The following is a 19,779-nucleotide window of genomic DNA, read 5'->3' as shown; positions in this document are numbered from 1 at the left end:
TGCAGCATTTTATAATCAGCTTCTGTGCAGGGCTGGCCTGCAACAGTAGTGTGATGGGGGAGGAATGCTTTGAATTAGCTGGATGCCAGAATTAATTCTGTCAGAATTCAAATGTACATGTATGTACGGATTTATAAATAAACACTTGGAGCTGGATTCTGCTTTGCCACGCAGGCTCCGGGGCAGAATCTGGTCTGGCCTGGCTTTCTTGCTTTTAAAAAATAAAATGCTATGGATCTGGGCTAGGTTCTGGTGACTTTGTCAACTTTCTGCATTTATCAATAGCCTGTAGGCTGAGGAGGTGCTGGTTTGATTGGAATAAGGGGAACGGCACAGGAGTTGGAGCTGCTGAGCTTGCTTGCAGTGATAGCCAATTTTCTGCAATGAACCTCTGTGTGCTGGTAGAGAAGGTGGAGCAGATGCTGGGGGACCAGTGGGGACATGTGAAATGTCCAGGACCAGGGATGTTCTCTTTCCTCCATGGAAGAAGGACTGATAGAGGCATCCATTCCTTCTTTTCCCAGGAGAGCTACAGCCAGCATTCTTGGGAATGGGAGGAAAAGATGCCTGATTCCAAATACAGAGGGAGGGACAGTTATTTACAGGCATGAGACTGTAGATGCACGCAAAAGTTTTTACATATGTCCCCCAGATGAACTCAGGGAAGAGGCTCTCAGTCCCAAATCCTTTCTGATAAGGACAGCTTCAGCCTGTTTGCACCAGGGCATCGTGGTTGTCCCTCCTCTGTCTTGTGATTTTCTTGTGATGGTAACATGAGCAGAAGTTCCCAGCTCAGAGCAGCGCCCTGCCACTCTGCAGCAGTGCTGTCAATGTAATGTGCAGTCGAAGTCATCTATTTGCTGGGATAATGTACCAGAACTGTTAAAAAAAAATAATTAAACACAAATCTATTTAATTTATCTGTTTCTTCTCTTCCCCCTACCTGTCCTTTTTCAGTTCCTTGCTATGTGGATGCTTTGGGGGAGGGCTGTCTCTGGAGCAGGCTGGGAAGAGCCGAGCTGCGGATGGCTCCAGATGAGGCAGTTGGCAGGGAGTGACGTTCCGGATGGCTGTGTCTCTCTGAAATATGAGTAAACATTGTCAGACCAGCCGACTGTATGATCCGGGGTTTGGGGAGGGCTGATCTGCCCTTTCCTCCCTCCACCCATCTCTCCCTCTTCAGGATCCCCCATTTGCTCAGCATCACCCAGTTCTCCTCTCTTTGCCTGGGTGACCTGGAAGCTTCATCCTAGAGCTGTAGCTTTGGAGAAAGGGAAGGAAAATCCCCCATGTCCTAATGGAGGCAGTGTTTTCCCTTGCCATACGACAGCTTAATCTAAACCCTCATTTGAGCCAGTTATTGTGTGGCTTTAAAACCCCATCCCCTGGAAACTAGTCTCCCACCCCCTTCCCTCCCAGTCAATCCTGGTCGGTGGAGCCAAGCTCCAGGGTTTGGTGCTCGGCCACACGCAGACACAGATCGATCACACTGGGGGGTGGGTTGATATTTTTGTGGCAGTGGTTTTTATTGCTGGTTGCGGTTGTTGGAAAGTCGGGGGGGTTGGTGTGAGCTGTAACGGGCTTGTGCGTGTGGCAAGGGGAGAGAGAGGGTAATGTGATTGCATCCTTCTGCTCATTATCCTCCTTCTAGCGGTGGGGGTGGTGGGGCTGCGTCCCTCTCCCCATCTGAATCTATGTGGAGCTGCTGCCTCTGCGGTGGGAGCAGGTTTTCCCTGCAGGTGAGCTCCTCTGCGCTCAGACAAAGGGCTGGGGGTGCTGGTGCCTCCCTTTGTTCTTTTCCTGTCCTGGTGCACCCGCCTCTGACAGTAAAAAGCCCCTTGAAGCGTGCCTCTCAAATGGATGGAGCGGAATAAATGCGCTGCAAGGTCTCTGTCCCCCTTGCAGACCCTTTGGGGACAGTGTGGGGGGGGTGCTGCGCTCCCCCTTCCCTCTGGTATTGTGCTAGCCCCTTAGTGATGGGGGTGGCCAGATCCAGGAGGGAATTACTGCAGCTCTCCTGCCACAGCTGCCCTGTTGTGGCTGAGAGGCTGAGGCCTGTGAACCCTGTTTCAGTCAGAGGTGGTTTGGTTGTAGCGGGTGGGCACAGGACCTTGCCCCTACAAGGGAATGGGAGCACATTTTGGAGTTGTTTTCCTGCCTCTGCCTGCTGGCATCCTGCACAACAGGACATCCAGGCAGGGAACTGGAAATAGCACCCCATGTGAAGACCACCCCTTGCCAAATACATCTCCAGAGGGTGTGAGCCCAGCAGGTAAAACCAGGGACTGTTTTACAGTTAAGGAATCTGTAGCATTCTACTTACAACACTGGAGAAAAAGGCCATTTTAATCTCTGCAACAATCTAAAATCTGGGTCAGAGAGTCAGGGTATTACCTTGAACTAGAGGTAAGCAGAGGTGGGGGGACCTGCTAGGAAGTCAGGAAGTCCATGGAAGTGTGGTAAAGCAATCCTGGAGACTTGAGCTTTCTCTGCTGATGGTGGTACCTTGCAGAACCTGCTAACTGCACCCTTACAGGCGCTTCCTCCCAGGGCTGGCTCCTGCTACGGTCTATGAACACACATGGTGCTAATCTCCATCTAACAAAGTGCTTTTCAGCAATCTGATAAACAATAACAAGGCAAGGAGCAAAAGCTAAACCTTCTTCTATGCGTTAAAAACTGCCTGCTGGAGCCTTCCTCAGGAAATGTTCCTCCTTCCCAAAACACAAGGCCTGACTTTGCAGGAGAGAGAGAGACACAGGAGTCATCTTTCGAAAGGGCAGCCTTCACTCACACACTACACCCAGTAACCGTTGACGAAGACATTTGAAGAAAACTTTGTTCTTCTCAAACAGTGGAGGCTGGGAGTGTCCGTCAACTTGGGTGGAAGATAGAGGTAACCTTGGGAGAGGGAACCTGTGGGCCCATCTCTTGTGCCTGGTGGAGGGAGCAGGCATTAACGTGTTGAAGGTCAAGCAGAAATCACGAGCTGGCCCCAAGGCAGCTCTGCTGGCCAGCAGGTAAGGGGAAGCCACCACAGAACTGCATTGGCTGCCAGGTTCCTCTGGGTGCAGTCTCTCCAGGGAAAGAGGAGCTGCTGTTGTTGGTCCTTCTGCTCTAGAAAATGGCAGTGCAGTCACAGCTAGAAATGGCTTCTCTGGTTATACCCTGCATGCTGGCGCTGTTCCCCCAGTCTCTGTGCAGTTCTCAGCACATCCCATAACATTTGTGCTTTCCCTGCATCCTCTTTGAAAGAGGATAATGAAACTGAAAGGGGGAAGCAGTGCACACTGGAGACACCTTGGGCTGCCAAGCTTGAGAAAGCACTGCTGGTCTGCCAGAGACCTAAGCAAATGGATTTTTGAGTCAGAAGATGAAACACCAGGTAGGGAGAGGGCATCTGGTGAAAGCCACCTCATTTGAGGATGGAAACTGAGCCTCGAATATGGCTCACCTGCATCAGCAGGACTGGAGCTGAGCAGAGCAGTTCCCCTGGCTCCCTGGGAGGATAGAGCTGACTGGAGTCTGAGCTGTCGAGCTCCGATCACCAAGTCAAACCTGGAAGATAAATGATACTTCAGGGGCCTGAGATCAATAATGTCAAAGGCTGTCCCGTAATCAGGCGAGATTAAAAACCAATGACAGGCTTCCTCCTAGGAGCAGAAGTCAGCACGTTGAAGGAGAGCGGCAGGGTTTGCTCCTTTACAGTTATTCCCTGGCAATGCCCATATCCCAAACCCACCTTCCCTGGCTGCCCCCTGCAATATCAGTGACTGCCCTCTTCAGTCAATATCGACCAGATTCTGCAGGTCCCCTACAGCCAAGCCCTCTTCACTGGTCCCCATGCAGCTGGTCCAGAGTGCTCTTGCCCTTGGGAGCGTGGCTGAGGTGGAAACAAAAGCAGTGCAGCCACCAGCCCCTTTTGCTGCCTAGGGGTGAGCTGGGACCCTGGGAGGTGGAGGAGGAAGGAGAGGAGAGGCTGAAGCAGGAGGTCATGTTGATGCTGTGGGTACCATGAAATTCTGTGTGTTGCAAAGATGCTTGGCTTTGGGGAGCGCACTGGGGAGAGGAGTTTGGGAGATGAGGACTGCAGCTCATTCTTGACTTTGTCCTCAATATGTTATTTTTACCTGTTCATGGGTACCACAAGTATTTAGCCACCCATGAGCAGAAGACAGGTGGGGTGTGCACTCATGCCCATTTTGGGGGTGCTGGTGTTAGATCTGGTCATAGAAGTGGTTTTTCTCCTGGATGGGTGCTGAGCAGGGAGCTTCCCCTGTTCAGCAGCAGCCTGGCTGAGGTGAAGAAGATGTAAATGGTTTATTTGCAGAAGCAAATTAAAGTAGACTTGAGTCCCTTTTTTCTCTGCATCCTTAAAGGGGTGCGCAGGGTGGTCCATCACGGCTTGTCAGGGCAGGGCCATGCTGTAGCTGCTGTGAAGGGCACTGGGAAATAGAACGTTGCCTCTCTTTCCTGAGTGCAAGGGTGATTAAAAGTAGAAGGGGCCGTGCTGTCTCCTGACGCTGCCTCTCATGCACACACAAGGAGCTGGAAATGCTGCTTGCCTTTGCCCCAGGCTCCTCTTCCCCTTCCTCCCCGCTCCCCCACCCCTTCCCTGCCAGGAAGCCTGGCCTTTGTGTGAAGTGATGCCTCCTGACATCAGCCGGGCGCACAGTTTCCTCCGGAGCAGGGAGGGTGAGCAGGCAAGGAGAAGGGTGCCACATTCCCCAGGGGTTGACGTACAGTCTGGCTGTGCTGGAGCGTGGGGCAGCAGCACTCCAGGAGAGGCTGCATGCCCGTCCAGGGTGCTGTGGAGACGGAGTTGTCCCCAGCCTTGTCGGTGTGGTGATTTGGTGGAGTTTTGCCTTGCTTGTGCTGCTCTGTCTGAAAGCACCACTCCAGAGTGTTGCTTCTTGCTGCATATGACTCTGATTGCTTTTGTAGCATCTTTGTTGGACCCCTCGAGGGATGCAGTGTTGGACCTGAAGCTTGGCCAGTTCTGGCTGCAGGGTCTTACTCCAGGGTCAGTGCTGCGGTGCCACGGAGCAGAAGTGGAGGGGCCCAACGCCAAGGCAGGAGCAGGGCTGACATTTCCTGTGGCCCAGGGATGCATCAGGGCTCTGTCCATGCAGACACATCTCTTCAGCAAGGGCAGGTTGCAGCTCGGCTGCAAGGGGGTTTGCAGGGTGTGGGCTTTTGGCTGCTCCTTGGAAAGGGCTAATACAACACATGGGAATTGGCCAAGCGCCTGCCAACAAGAAGCCGTGGCTGGCGCCTTGCCAGGAGCTTGGGGGCCTCGCATCACTTTAATTCGAGATGTGTTTACTGGAGGATGGCATTTTGCAGCTGGCTGGCTGGAAACTACAGGTCCCAGCATGCTCCCTCACGTGTCACCCGGCTGCTGAGCTCCAGCAGGAGCATGGTACGACGGGGATTGTAGTCTCTGCTCACCGCTGCAGCAATTTCACTGTCAAGGGGAAGGGTTCTGGTTCAGCATCGCTGGGCAAAGCCAGGCTGCGAGGCACAGGGCTGATCTCTGTCTCCTGCTTACCCATCCTCCTGCCACCCACTTGCTTGATGCAAGACCAGGTTGGCCTTTTTATGTCACCATGCTGGGGAGGGGATCTGGTCCTATTCTTACTCATTTGCAATGTAAATATTTTGGTCCCGAGTATGTTGCTGGGAGCTGGGTGTCACGTTGAGGAGCATGATTCATTCATGCTGTTGCTTCTCGGAGCACAATGAGGCAGCCTTGGGACCGGTCCCAAAGATTTCCTGTGATCGCGGCTGGTGGGGAATTTGGGACGTCATGTTTGAGTAAGTGAGAGCCCTCTTCAAACAATTCCTGAAAGCCAGGAGTACTCTGCCATGCCTAGCATGCTTGGGACTTGTCATCCCCAAAATGCAGTGGTTGTGGGTGGCTTGCATTTCCAGAGGGAAGAATAATGGAGAGCAAGGTTGAGCCCCGGTTCTTGCCTTCCCCAGCAGCTGACATGTGGAAAAGGTTGCAGGGTGTAGGGTTTTGTGCCTGGTCCCAGCCAGCCTAACAGATAAAGGTACAAAGCAGTGCAAGTTCAAAACCTCAAGTTCAAAACCTACTGCATGTCAAGTCTCAGAGGAAGAGTTTCCGCGCTGGGGTCAGTACTACACAAGCTTAGAGGAATGTGGGACAACCCAAGGTGGGATGCTGGGTAGATGGACTGAAGCAGTGGAAGATGCCCCTCCATCCCTAGCTTCTACTGGTGATGCTTTGCTGCCAGAAGGGACCTTTGCCTTCCTACTTTGGTCACTGGTGCAGGAGGGGCTGCACCCTCCACCCCGGTTCCCTCTGTCCCCCCATGTGTCATTTTGTCCTCCGCACACTGAGAGCCAGGTGCGGGCAGCGCCCAGATTCGTTCTGGCATCCTTCATTAGATGGTGTTTGTTCATGCTGCATTTTTCTTTTTGCTGGCTTGTTTGGACACGCACTGGTACATTCACAGCACTCAGGCAGTAATGTGAGTCTCCTTCCCATTAGGAAAGGGGCCAGGATTTGGGGGGGCTGGGAGGGTGGCTTAAGCAGTAGTTTTTGAGATATTTCCTTCTGCCGCCACACCCTGCATGAAAGAGCAATATCCGCGGCTTCAGCTGCTATCGCAAGGCTCAGAATGTCTCTCTTTTAATATAGATTGGTATCATTTTGCATTTTAAAGTAAAAACACGCTGCAAGCTGCAGACAGCTGTCGGTTGGCAGCTTTGTTTGAACATCTGGTATTGCTGGGCTGCTGTTCAGCACGATCTAACTATGGGATTCATAAAGATTATAATCCGGGCTTTCAGGTTCTCAACAGCCGCCTCACAAAAAAAATGGGGGAGAGAGAAAACGCAGCGGGGAGGCAGCAGAGGGTCCTCGATGTCCAGCAGGTCATGGTCATGGTCAGTGAGGTGGATGGACTCGCTGTACGTTGCCTTGGCTGCCCACAGGTGCTGACAGGCTGCTTTCAGCCTGTAAACACCAGGCACAGGGGAGCTGTAGAAGTGCAAAGTCTTTTCCCCTCTTCTATTTTTTCTAACTTGTGTGCCGAATGCGGTTGAGTCTCATACTCCTCTGGGTGGTGTCTGGCGCTGGTGAGCTGAAGCAGCAGATTCTGCTGTTGCTTTCAGTAGATGTTTGTAACAGTTGTCTGCAGCAACAGGACTTGGTTTCTTTTTCCTTAAAGTAGGTGATGGAGGAGCCAAGGCTCAGAGTAAACACTTTGGCATGTCAAAACCTCGTTTCCAAGAGAAATTGAGTCCCCTTTTCTTGAAGCAACTGAAAGGTTGAGATAGCCACCTCCGTAAACCCCATCCATCCTTCTGTGAGTCAGGCACTTTCCTTGGCACCTCTGAGAATTAAGCGACCTCTAAACCCCTAACGGGTTTTATAAATCTTGTTAGTTGATCTGCATTTTTGCAAAGCTCTTTGAATCCAGCCTGTTGGCGCATAAGTCACCTTGACTTTCCTCAAGGCTTTGACTCCCAACTCACTTTCAGGCTCCATTTGTCAGTTGAAGGTGCACAAAAAACGTCCCCCCTTATCTTTATTAGAGAAAAAAAAAAGGTGCCTGGAGAAATGTAGCTGCACTCTAGTTGGTGCAAGCCAGTAATAGAGGTGCATATAAACCTGTTCTGCCCTTGTTTGTGTTGATTTAACTTACCAGTACAAATTAAAATAGCCTTGAGCAGTTGGAAGTTTAACTAGATCAGTTGGGAGAAAAAAAAATGAAATCATGGCCTTTAAATCAAAGGAAGGTTTTCTTTCTGGTGCTGCCTGAGTCTGGCAGCTGCCTGTGCAGCCGGACCCCTCATCTCTAGGTCCCCAAATGAGATGCTGATGGGGCACATGCCCATGGTCTCATGGCTGGGACGTGGGTGCACGTGGGTATTGCTGCTGCTGCTCTGCTCCTCGGTGGTATCTGAGTTCCCCCAAAAAACCTGTTTGTGCTTTCATATCCTCAGGCCAGGCTCCCTCCCGAGCAGAAACTAGAAATCAGGGGAATAGGAAGCCTAAGGGGCTGTTGTTCAGAGTTCAGGTCTCCCCATGGCGGGGCTCAGCTGTGGTGGGTACAGAGCAGAGGTCTTTGGGCAAGGGAGAGGCTGCTCAGCCTGCAATAGGAGAAAGGGTGGAAGAGGCTGGCTGTGTTTCACCCCTGCAGGGAGAAGACTCTGAGATCACACAGGCCAGCTGGATCTTGAATCCAAGATGTTTATTTGGAAGAGAGAGTGAGGGTTTCTCAATTTTGCAGGGGCTGCAGATGGGGGTAGGTTTGCTGCCAAGTGATGGGAGTGGGTCTTTGCAGAATGGCTGCTTTGGAAGGCAAGCCATTCCCCCAGCCGCAGTCTGGGGACAACTGGCTGGGACCCTGAGATTTCAGCATGTCGGGAAGATCTTGGAATTTAACAGAGCTAGACGAGACTGGGACAGCAGCAGATTGAGGCCGGATTGGGGGTGCTGCCAAAACCTGTTGATTTTTTTGTGGGGGTTATGGGAGGAGCAACTCACTGCCACCACTGGAGCTGGCAGAGCACTTCTGAGAGTCAGTTGGGGGAGATGATCCCACCAAAAAGAGACTGCTTTTTTTTTTTTACTGGAGTTATTTTTTATCTGGATCCGTGGTTAGGAAGGGGCAGCTGTTTGAAAACAGACAGTAGAGGGAGAAAAGGAGGTTAGGCCCCATAACGTCCATATAAATTGATTGAAGCATTTGAGGAACCACAAGCACAGAGTGTGCTGAAGGTGGAAAGGGCGGGACTTTTTTACACAATCTTTTAGGCTCTGAAAAATTGTGAAATGTGCTGAATCCCAGTTGGTGTAGCTTCAGGGACTAGATTTTGTTTTCTGGCATGGTGGGGAGGAAGCATAAGGCGACACTGGTCATCAAGACCAGATGTGCTCCAGGTGTCAGTCTTAGGTCCCAAGTGTCTGGAAAAGGTTGCTCAAGGCGCTCGAGTTTGGATGTCTGAAACTTCCTGGATGTCACAAACCAAACCCTGTGCTTTCCGAGCAGTGCCCTGATGCCGGTGCTCCAGAGCCGGTTACTCAAAGGGCATTTGGTGCTGGGCAGGGCAGGCTTGTGCCAGGGCCTGCAACCGGAGCCTTGTGCTGGCAATGGCTCAGCAGCAGGGTGAATTTTGGAACTGATTTATCAGCAGCCCCAAACCAGGACATTTTCCCCCTAAAACTGAAAGGGGTGAGGAAAAGAGCTCCTCCCTCACACCCCTGATGGCAAAGAAGATGTAGACCTTGTCCTTCATAAACACAGAGCCGAACCCCGTGCCTCTTCCTGGCTTTCCTTGCTCCCAGGCAAAGGTGGCCTGGACTGTCCTCCCTGCCAAAAGCTGGCTGGGGTGGGCTGCTGGCCAGTGTCCGCACCCAGGCCTGGGTGGGGATCTCTTCTCCCTCCCTTTGCAGCAGAAAGAAAAGATATTTCTTGAGTTCCTTGCTGCCCTGAGGGCCTGGTCGCGCCTGCAGCCACAACCCAACTAGCTCTCTCCATCTTGCTCCTGCACCACCCAAAAGCATCTGCTGTCCCTGTGCTGTTGGGACAGTGTGGGAGTATTTTCCCTGGTCGGATGCCATCTCTCCTGGAAAATGCGGGGCAGGAGGCTGACCAAAGGCCTGGTCACTAGCAGGGTTCCCCAAGTCTCAGTTTTGGGGAGAGTCCTGTTTAATATCTTTACTAATGATCTGGATTGGGGGGATTGAGTGCACCCTCGGTAAGTTCACAGACAACACTAACTTGTGTGGGAATGTTGATCTGCTGGAGAACAGGAAGACTATGGAGGGATGGGGACAGGCTGGATCGATGGGCCGAGGCCAATTGTATGGGGTTCCATAAAGTGAAGTGCCAGGTCCTGCACTTGGGTCACACCAACCCCCTGCAGCGCTACAGGCTGGGGGAAAAAATGGGTGGGAAGTGACCCAGCAGAAAAGGACCTGCTGGTCACATTATTGCTGATAGAAGCTCAGATGCCATTGACCTCCTTGCCCACCTGGGCACACACTGGCTGCTGTCGACCATGATCAGCATGGCCTCACTCCTGCCCTCCAACATGCTGCAAAAGTGTCTTCAGGGAGCCTCTGTTTTGGGGGACACATCACCCATACTGTGCACCCCATATCAGGAAGGCTCCTGCCTCCAGGACTTGCAGGGCTGCTGGAAGAGAGGTGATACATCTCCATCCACTGCCCTTGTCTCTCTGCTCCTTAATCTCCCTTATCCCCCTTTTCTCCTTGAAGCAGATCCTTGTCAGAGGACACTGACAGCAGTGGGAGCCAGTCCATGGCTTGAAGTTGGGGTCCAAAAGCTGGGTAGAACCCCAGCCTTGTTCCCCCATTTGTGTGAGAGGCACAGCCTCAAGGAACCCCTGTGGCAGGGAGGAGCAGGGGGCCACACAGAGGCCCAGGAAGGCAAATTAACATCCTCAAGGTCTTTCTGAAGGTCATTTTCTGACTGAGAATAGGTCCCCATTTCCTGGCCTCCAGAAATCCTGCTGCTGGCCCCATCCAACACAATTCTTTTTATTTTCCCCTTACTAACAAGTTCTTCCTTTCTGCTGGATGTAAACAAGGGGAAAAGCTGTTCCGGGCTGCAGGCACTGGCACAGCCCCATGGCAGTCCAGGATCTGCTCTGGTACAGGGACGTGCAGAGAAGTGTGGTCTGCCATGCCCACCATCCCGGGCTGCCCTAGGAACCAGGGCCAGCCTGAATCCTGCCAAGCAGCCGTGAGTTGTGCCTCCACGGGAGCATCCAGCTGCTGCAGGGATGTCCTGTGCTGGGGTGGGCACTTGGAGGTGGGACATGGGACTTTGCCTGATGGTTTCTCCTCCCCAGTGTCCTGGGTGAGGCTTGGTGACCAGGCAGCACCTCACAGGGTGATGGGGACAGGCTGGACATTCACCCCAGCGTGGGAACAGGATGGAGAGCTGCTCTTGCAAGAGGCACCCTGCATCCTGTTCCTCCAAGCTGGCACTGAATATTTGGCCTCTAGCCCTTCTCCACCCCCAGCTCTCCTGGTGCTCAGGGGGTCCCTGATGCCTGTGCACTGCATGGCTGCTGCTCCCATCCCTTCCTAGCAAGGGCAGCTATTAATATCTTGGAAGCTTTTCCCCTCCCTTCTTCCTTCCCCTGCCGACGATAAACCAGCCTGATCTCTGCACAAGGAGTACCACGAGAAAAGCCAAAGCCTGGAGCAATGTGTGTGCTCTGGGTTGTCCAGGGAAGGCAAGGCCTCCTGCTCTGGCTGGAGACCTCCCCTGCTGCCTGGTGCTTACTGTAAATGTGTGCAAGATGAAACCCCAATGTGAAAGCATTTCCTTCCTGTCCCTGTAAGGGGATCAGCCTTCTGCGAGTGCCGTGGGGGCTGTGAGGAGTTTGAAAGAGCTGATTTTACCTGGGTCTGATTAGCAGGAGACTGTGGCAGGGTGGGAGGGATGCTCCAGGGGGTTTGGGCTGCTGAGACTGGTCCCCTTGGGCTGTGGCGGTGTGTGACCTTGTGGTCTGAGATCCTGGTTTTGGGGCACACTAGAGTTCTGTGCCCCAGATGTTCACAGTGTCAAGGTGCTGGTGTGCTAGCAGGTGGGGGGGATGCTTTCAGGAGGGATGAAAATAGCTCATTGCATGGGTTTTTCTCAGAAAACTGTCCAGCTGACAGCAGAGCGGGGCTGAGGAGAGGGAAGTCTGTGTGTGGGAGGCGCAGGGAGGCGAAAGGTTGCGTTCGCCTCCTTGGTCCAGGGCTTTCGGTGCATTAAAATTCAGTCACTGTGACTTCAGGCCCGTCTCCAGCAACGTGCCGGGACGTGTGTCTCAATGGGAGCCCTTGATCCCGGTCCCTGGGCTGAGCTGCAGGTGTCTGGAGCCATTCCCGCAACAGGCATCTGCCCTTTGCGGCTTCCTTGCTCCGGTTCCACCTTCCTCCTCCTCCTTACCCTTTCTCCCCCTTGTGCTCCAAACTGCTCCCTCCATTCTGGCTTTCCGGTGACTGCAAACAATGTCCTTATTCACTCCGTGGCTGGGGAAGGCCTCAGCACAGGAGGAGGAAGGAGAGAGGCAGGGAAGTGAGCGCGCCCGTCCTGGGCCAGCCATCCAGCTGTGGTTAAAGGCGCTCTGTGGGCCAGTCTGGCTCTCTCCTCCCCCCAGTTTCCTACAGTAACAAGGGCTGCGCACTCCTGTGGTTTGTCCCCCTGCCCTGCTGTAGTACCCTCCAAACCCACAGACAGTTCCAGCACAGTTGATTGGGAATTAGCATCCTGCAAGCATCCTGCAGGTCACTGTGTGGGGACTTGGTTGCTCTTGCAAGGTGAATGGCCCTGAAGGATGCACAGCACTTATTAGACATCAGAGAAGCTGCATGGGCTTTATTTACCCTACAAACACAGGCTTTTCATTGCTTCAGCTCTTGTCTAAACCACAGCAGCTCAGCAGGTCATGGGGCACTGCTTCATATCAGGTGAAGCTGCCAGGCTCCTTCCTGATCCTGCTGGGAGTCAGGCACGGGCTGGTGAGCACTCGAGCACCCCAGGGAAGTGGTGCCACAGGCTCTCCCCTGCCAGCTCTCCTTAGGAGGCTCACAAGGGCATTGACCAACCTTGGAGAAGGTGGAACCTTGGGGCATGTCATGGGATTTTTATGCCCTAGGGCCATGGGCTGCTGGGGGCTGTGAAGCAGGGATGAGGGGAGTGCTGGGCCTCAGGCAGGGCAGGGGCACAATCTGCTGTTATTGTGGGCTCAGCAGTGACCACAGGCTTAGCTCTGCCCTTTGGGAGAGGACAGTGGCGAGACAAGCCTTAGACAAGCCAGGGAGACATCTTGCCCGCAGATTTCTCCCTGCCTGGGAGGTCTTGGGTGGGTGTGAGCTCCTTCCCACACCCCAGTACTCCCCTTTGCGGTGGGGAGTTTCCCAACTGGCTGGGCTGGACCCGTGTATGTAACACGTCTGTCTGATGCGGTGCAGTGGCTCTCAGATAAGGAGCCTAGATACCCTGTATCATCAGAGCTGTTAAACTCTTTATTACTGTGTTCCTGTCTTGTGGCTTTCAAGCATTTAATGTTGCAGAAGTTCTTCACTGCCTGTCCCCCAGCAGACATCTCCCCATCCCCTGCCTTGGGGGTGGATGTGTCCCACGCTGGAGCGGCTGCTGAGAGTTGGGGCCAGTGCAGATTCAGGGGGACTGACTGGGAGGTGCAATAAGGTGCACAGTGCAAGGGTGATGTTTTCCCTGGTGGTGGTTTTCTCCCAGCAAGCCCTGGGCGGATACCGGTGGTCAGCAAGCCTTTCCCCAACACGATCCCACGGGGACCAGCTGTGTGCATCCTCCCTGCAGTGAGACATTGCAGCACTTGCTTTGCTTCCTGCAGAGTTGCCTCTCCAGTAGCATTTCCCTCCCAGTGCATGACCTTGGTACCCCAACCCATCTAACTTGCCATGACGGTTCCCCAGGAATCCCTGCTCTGCTGGTGTGGGGCTCCTGATGGGCAAGCCAAGGATAGCCTCTGCTCATTTCTCCTTGCACCTCCGGTGGTTCTGCTCCCACATGAGGTTAATGTCCACAGTGTGTCTCCTGACTCCTTGTATGAGCTCAGCACGTTTGTACCTCCACTATACTTTATTTTTTTCCATAGAGAGAGGACAGATTACGTTCATCTCAGAATAAGCTAGTGTCCATCAATGAGCCTTGTCTCACTGGGGCCAGTGGGGTCACGGTGGACCAGCCGCTTACCCCAGCCACTGATTAATTCATTAATTCATGAGATGAGTTCATTCTCAGCTGGTGTTGGAATACAGAGCATTTTTAACGTCTGTTTCAGAAACTGGCGACTTGTCTCAGAAAAGACAAACCGGGATCAGTGTTGCTCAGAGCCAGGGAAGGGTGCCTGTGTGGAGGGAACTGCAGTTCTCCTGGCATCAAGGTCATGCATGAAATATGAGAAATTACCCTGAGAAATTCTGATCCTGGAGGAGGAGGAGGAGAAGGAGGAGTTCATGACTTCAGAAATACCAGATTTGGGAGGGGATGGAAGGGGAAGGGATATATTTTCCTTTTCAAAATACCTAAGGAATTTGGCCTGCACTGCATAGACAGTGAGATTTTGCCCCTCGCTGCTGGAAGGGGTAGTTCATACCCACGTGCCTTGTTAAGGTTTTGTTGCCATGGGTGAAAAGCCCTCCCATCCCAGTGCAGTCTCAGGCATGTACAGTTTTTAAATCGCCCTAAAATCAAGAGAGTGGCTCAAATGTGAGATTTAAAGAAAACACTGCATGTCCTCTATTCTCTCTGATTTCTGTGGCTTTAGTTTGAATTTTTGGTCACTTTTTCCAGCTGTGAGGGGTTATAAAATTAACTTACATGTATAAAAACTTACTTATATAGACGTTTGTGTGTATATTTGTGAATTCACATAATTGTATGATTCCAGGAGCGGAGCAGTCTAAGTTTTGTTACAAAACACAAGGTTGGCAGCTCTGCCATGGCAGCTGCGGGGTGATGCTACGTGCATGTCCAGGGCTTTTTGGTCCCTCTCTTGGGGGTCCCTCACACCAGTAGGGTTGGCAGGGTGGCTTCTGACTTCTTGGCATTTGGAAGTGATGGGAAAGCCTGCTTTTCCCCTTGAAAGCATCCCAGCACTACCGGGGAGGGAAAGGCAGGGGCTGCCTCAGACCACTGCCTCCATGTCAGATACCTGATGCGTATGTCGGAGTGGGACAGGGATTTGGCCTCTGTGCCCAGCAAGCTATAAGCCTTGGATCCTGTCCTCTGTTTTTCCATGTCCCTGTCCCAGCTATCAGACAGGGAGGTCAGACAGAGGATTGGGAAGCTCCTGGGAACCCTGCTGGACTCGGCTGTCCTCCTGGTGGGCTGGTGTGGGATGGATCAGGCTGCTTGTGATGGGAATGGTGAATCTCTGCAGCAGGGAGGCACAGGGAAGGGCTCAGTGCAAAGCTCGCTGTCCTTTGGCTCTCCTGCATGGAGAGCGAGCAGCTCAGCATGACCTGCCTCGGCTCCCATGCTCAATTGGCCTTCTGCAAGCAGGGATGTGGGAAAGCAGCTCTTTCCTGGAGTGGGCCTGCTGCCCGCCACTTCTCAGCCTGGCTATATGGGACAACTGCCCACCCACACCATGGCTTTGCCTGGTGCTGGACCCAAAACCCTGTCTGAGCCCCCAGAAAATGCCCCAGTGGCCCCACATCCAGGGCTGGCTACTGGCACAGGACCTGGGACGTGGTTCCTTCTTGCACCCTTAGCTCTTTCCAAGCAAGTGGTGTTTCATCTCTCTCCAGAGCTCATTTCCCATCGTGTTTAACTTGGGAGTGGGCCGCAGACTCCTGATGCTACAGCAGCACAAATAACAACCCTTTTACAATGAAAAAAGGAGATTTTTAATATATGCATCAAATCTTTCTTCCTGTGGGTGCTCCCACTTCTTCATTGGGTCTTAAAATCAGGAGCAGCAGCAACATGCCCTTGGATGCTGCAGGTCCCTGTGTTTCTGTACACACGTGCCAGCAAATGTCCCCCCATAGCTGGGGGTGTCTGAATCACTGTGGCTGCCCCTCAGCCAGCCCCTGTTTCAACTGGAAGTGCTGTCTGTGTGTCTGTCTGCATGTGCCTGGGTGGGTGCACACGTGTGGGCCCCGGGCATGCACGCGGAGTGCGCCTGCGAGTGGGAAGCTGGGTTTTTTTAGCTCCTCGTTATTATTAGTGGTAGGAGCCCAGCGACAGTGAGGCTGGAGGTGCCTGAGACCTTAAGAAAAACAACAGGAGGGAGGAGGCTTCGCATTCCTGCTCCTGAATTGAGTCGGAGGTGACAGCCTTTCCCTGCAATGCAATTAATCCCGGCAGCGCCTCTGCCACCCTCCCCCTCCCGCCTCGTCCAGGAATTAATTACTTGATTATAAATTCCCGAGTGGCAGTTTATAATAGCAATAATCCCCTCGAAATTCATTCTCACTGCTGGTTTCTTCCCATCTCACCCCCATCATTGAGTTTCTAATGCCACGTCTCTGTGCTGGGCAAAGCCCTTCTCCTCAACCCATTGGTGTCCTGGCTTTTCCCCCCCAGTAACCGTGGTGGAGGAATATTTGGAGTTGATTTTGAGAGTGTTTTGGGAAGCCCTGCTCCTGCTCACAGGGATGGAGCCCTTCTCTCCTGGGTGGTGGGTTTCATACTGGCTGGGGAAGCGCGCAGGAGCGAGGCACCCACACTGGTAGCTGGAGATAAGATCTTGTCCCAGTTATTCGGCTGATGGCCCAGGCCCAGCCCTGAGGAGTGGGGCCGGGGGCTGGCAGTGTGGCGGGGGGAGGCCCCGCTCCTCCTCACTCTGTCCCTCCCGATTACACTGATGCTGGCTCTGGGGCTTGTCACGGAGGCGGGGAAGGGAGAAAGGATTTGGCGTGGTGTACAGGGGCGTGAGGGACGTGGTGATGTCTAACAGGAGCCTGCTGGCGGTGGGTGATGGGCCTTGAAACGGTGCTGCCTTAGTGGAAGATGAGCCTCTCCATGTCCCTGCCAGGGTCCCCAGGGCTTGGCTCTGACCCAGCCCCACTGACTGGGCTGCAGAAAGTTACCTTAGGGGCTGCCCCCATCCAGGGAACCCAGACCAAGGTCCCCAGCAGATAATGCTGCCCGGCACACACAGCCCCTCTGCGTGGTTTCCAGCTCCACCAGCTATGCATGGGCTTTCAGCTCAGCGGTGGCATCCTGCTGTGTTTGTTCCTCCCAAACACATGGGCAGAGCTGGTGTGGGCAGCACCGACGCTCACCAGCTCTGTGTGGTCGCTGGGCTCTGACAAGGCTGCTCTCTCCCACCTCTGCAGAAGATGCTGATGAAACAGCAGGACCGCCTGGAGGAGCGGGAGCAGGACATTGAAGAGCAGCTCTACAAGCTGGAATCGGACAAGCGGCTGGTCGAGGTAACTGGCACCCTGCTGCGGCCAGCCCTGGGGACTGTCACCCCATGGCACCACGGGGACAAGCTCCTGGGACAGAGGGGCCAGGTGGGCAGGGAGGAAGGCAGACATGCAGGGAAGGAATAGCTGGAGAGACCTGCTGCCTCAATTCCAGTCTTGGCAGTCAGTCATCCTTTTGGGGGACAAAGTGTGTTTGGAGCTGCCCTACAGCCTCATGGGTGCTGGGGTGAGCTGGGAGGTGAGGAACAAGGCTGCCCTTGAGTATCAGATGGCCCACCCTGCCTTCAGCTCAGTGCAGAGTTCCCCAGCCTGCCTGCTTCATCCTGAGTGGAAAGGGAGGGTCTGGAGTGGGAGATCCCTGAATAAACCACTGAAATACCCATGAGATGGAAGAGATGCAAGCAAGTGTTGCTGGGCCACAGGGAAAACAAGACCAGCTCATGGTCCTTAAAGCCCCTCAGCCTCCTAGAACATGAAGGGAAGGTCTCTGGAGGATGAAATCTCCCGCCCAGGGTGGGACTGGGGATGAAGATGGAGATAGATGGGGTTTTTCAGGGGAGCACACCTGGATCAGTGGTGCAGCAGGTTGTTGCTTGGCATTAGCTCTCTGGAGGCAATTCACAGATAGACCCCAGAAAGCAGGTCCAGGGATTTCCTGGGCCAGCCAAACCTCTGCAGTGTCCCTATTGGGTCTGGCACATAGAAGTCCCATGTGGCAGCTGATGGCAGGGTTGGATCTGTGTAAGTGATGCAGGAGAGCAGAGCTGGGGTGCAGCTTTCAGGTTGCACCTTTCCCTGCTGGAGAAAGGACCCGGGTGTCCTGCAACATCATGGGACAGGTTGGAGGGCTCAGAGGGCCTGACCCTGCTCCTCTCCCCAGGAGAAGGTGAGCCAGCTGAAGGACGAGGTTCGCCTGCAGTACGAGAAGATGCACCAGATCTTGGACGAGGACTTGCGGAAGACCATGGAGATCCTGGACAAGGCCCAGGCCAAGTTCTGCAATGAGAATGCAGCCCAAGTCCTGCACCTCAACGAGCGCATGCAGGAGGCCAAGAAGCTCCTCAGCTCTGTTCAGGTCATGTTCGACAAAACTGAGGACATCAACTTCATGAAGGTAAGACAAGCTGCCCGTGCTGGGGGTGGGACGGGGGCTCTGGGGAGGTCTGGTTGTGTGGGGAGCATCGGGGAGGTGTGGGGCATGGCAGGGAGCAGGCTGGGGACATTGGCAGGGCTGGCTGATGCCTCCAGAGGGCTCGGCAGTGGGAGAAAGCAAGGAGCAGTGGGGCAGGCTCAGTGCCGGCCTCAGATGAGGAGGTGCTGCAGCCTGGAGATGCGGCTGGCGCAGCCCGTGCTGAGAGGGAGAGGGCTCAGCACCCCTGGGCAGCCTGTGCCTTCCTGGGGGGCCACAGAAGCTGACACTGAAAGGGGATGTGGCTGCTGTGGCAGGTACTGGCTTTACTGACCAGAGCTTCTCCTTCTACTCCTAGAACACCAAGTCTGTGAAAATCTTAATGGACAGGTAAGCGCAGTCGTGTTCGTGGGGGAAGGGCACGTTCATGTTCACAGGGGCACAACAGCACCATGTCCGGAGGAGAACCAGGGCAGGGATGCTTCAGGGCCTGGGAGAGACATGTGCTGTGCCTCAGCTTCTCTCTGTGTCTGGGAAAATGAAAACATCCCCTCGTGCAGCCATTAAATCTGGTCCTTCCCTTGGGCTAGGAGAAATACAGCAGTGTGCTTGTGGGAAGAGCAGAGCTGGGACCCAGCACCCCAGCCAGATTGGGGTGCAGGGTTCAGTCCAGCTCCATTGGGGCAGAGACATAGCAGGGGTTCAAAGCCAGCACCAGCAGAGCACAGGCGAGCTGGGGTGGCCATGCAGGGGGGACATGGACTGCAGATGTGCCCTGGCTTGGAAAGTTCACAGCAAAGCTGGACGGGGAAGGTCCTGCCCACTAGAGACAGCTTCGCTTCTGCCCTCCACCCTAGGGAGGGGGTCTATCCCTGGGAGGGTGTGGGGGAAGGAACTTCTGACCCTCTCCTAAGTCTGCCTTGTCCCTCATGCCTCTCCTCTCTGTCCGTTGTCCCCAAAAGGACCCAGAACTGTACAGGTGGCAGCCTGCCCCCACCCAAAATCGGCCACCTCAACTCTAAGCTCTTCCTGAACGAGATCGCCAAGAAGGAGAAGCAGCTGAGGAAGCTGCTGGAAGGTGGGTGAAACCTGAGGGCTGTGGGGTGCGTGCACTACTTCCTGTATCCATAGCTGGGTGTCCTGCAGATCCCAGTACAAAGGGTGGGGAGAGCTGTCAGGATGCAGGGACCCCTGGAGGGAGCCCCTCTGCAGTCAGCAGGGGCATAGGGAGTCATGAAATGAGCTCCTGACTCTCCCCAGGGCATTTCCCTTGGCTTGTGAAATGGCTGTGTTTTAGAGTTACGTGAAACCCTGAAATATAGGGCTTCCTGAGGGGCTGGCCATCAGCAGGAAAAGTCAGTGGAAAAATAGGGGTCAGGATGTGGGCAGGGACAGCCAGGGCCCAGCGTGGTCCCACAGCCCTCAGCCCATGCCTGAGAGCAGATCACGCCCTGCAGAGGCTTCCCAGTCCTCTTTCCCTGGGGGATTTGGGTTTGTCCCCCAGGTTGTCCCACCCTGGTCCTGTGAGGGACTGTGATGACAAGCTGTTTGCAGAGCAGTGCCTGAGGCTGCTCTGAGCCTGCTGGCAAGGGTCCAGCACAGAACCTGCAAATCCCCCTGTGTGTGGTTGTGCGCCTGCTTTGCCACTGGTGGGGTGGGCTGGGGGACCCTCTGCTCATGTGGGGCTGGAGCGCAGGTCTTGGGGCTTCACTGCAGGTTTGGA

At 54.1% G+C, this 19,779-nt stretch overlaps 1 protein-coding gene across 1 annotated transcript in view; it reads left to right on the top strand.

Moving 5' to 3' along the window:
- The window catches only part of TRIM8 (tripartite motif containing 8), a 29,718-nt gene that overhangs the window by 8,291 nt on the left and 1,648 nt on the right, over positions 1 to 19,779 (top strand). Inside the window, exons 3-6 of the mRNA XM_050340026.1 lie at positions 16,835 to 16,930; positions 17,808 to 18,041; positions 18,415 to 18,446; positions 19,019 to 19,134. Coding sequence (XP_050195983.1) covers positions 16,835 to 16,930; positions 17,808 to 18,041; positions 18,415 to 18,446; positions 19,019 to 19,134 — 478 coding nt within the window. The remainder of the gene's footprint in view (positions 1 to 16,834; positions 16,931 to 17,807; positions 18,042 to 18,414; positions 18,447 to 19,018; positions 19,135 to 19,779) is intronic.

The sequence above is a fragment of the Myiozetetes cayanensis genome, unplaced genomic scaffold (genome assembly GCF_022539395.1).
Source record: "Myiozetetes cayanensis isolate MyiCay16 unplaced genomic scaffold, myiCay2020 scf10, whole genome shotgun sequence".
Classification (NCBI taxonomy): domain Eukaryota; kingdom Metazoa; phylum Chordata; class Aves; order Passeriformes; family Tyrannidae; genus Myiozetetes; species Myiozetetes cayanensis.
Note: the sequence above shows the minus strand (reverse complement) of the source record. Positions and strands in the feature narration are given on the sequence as shown.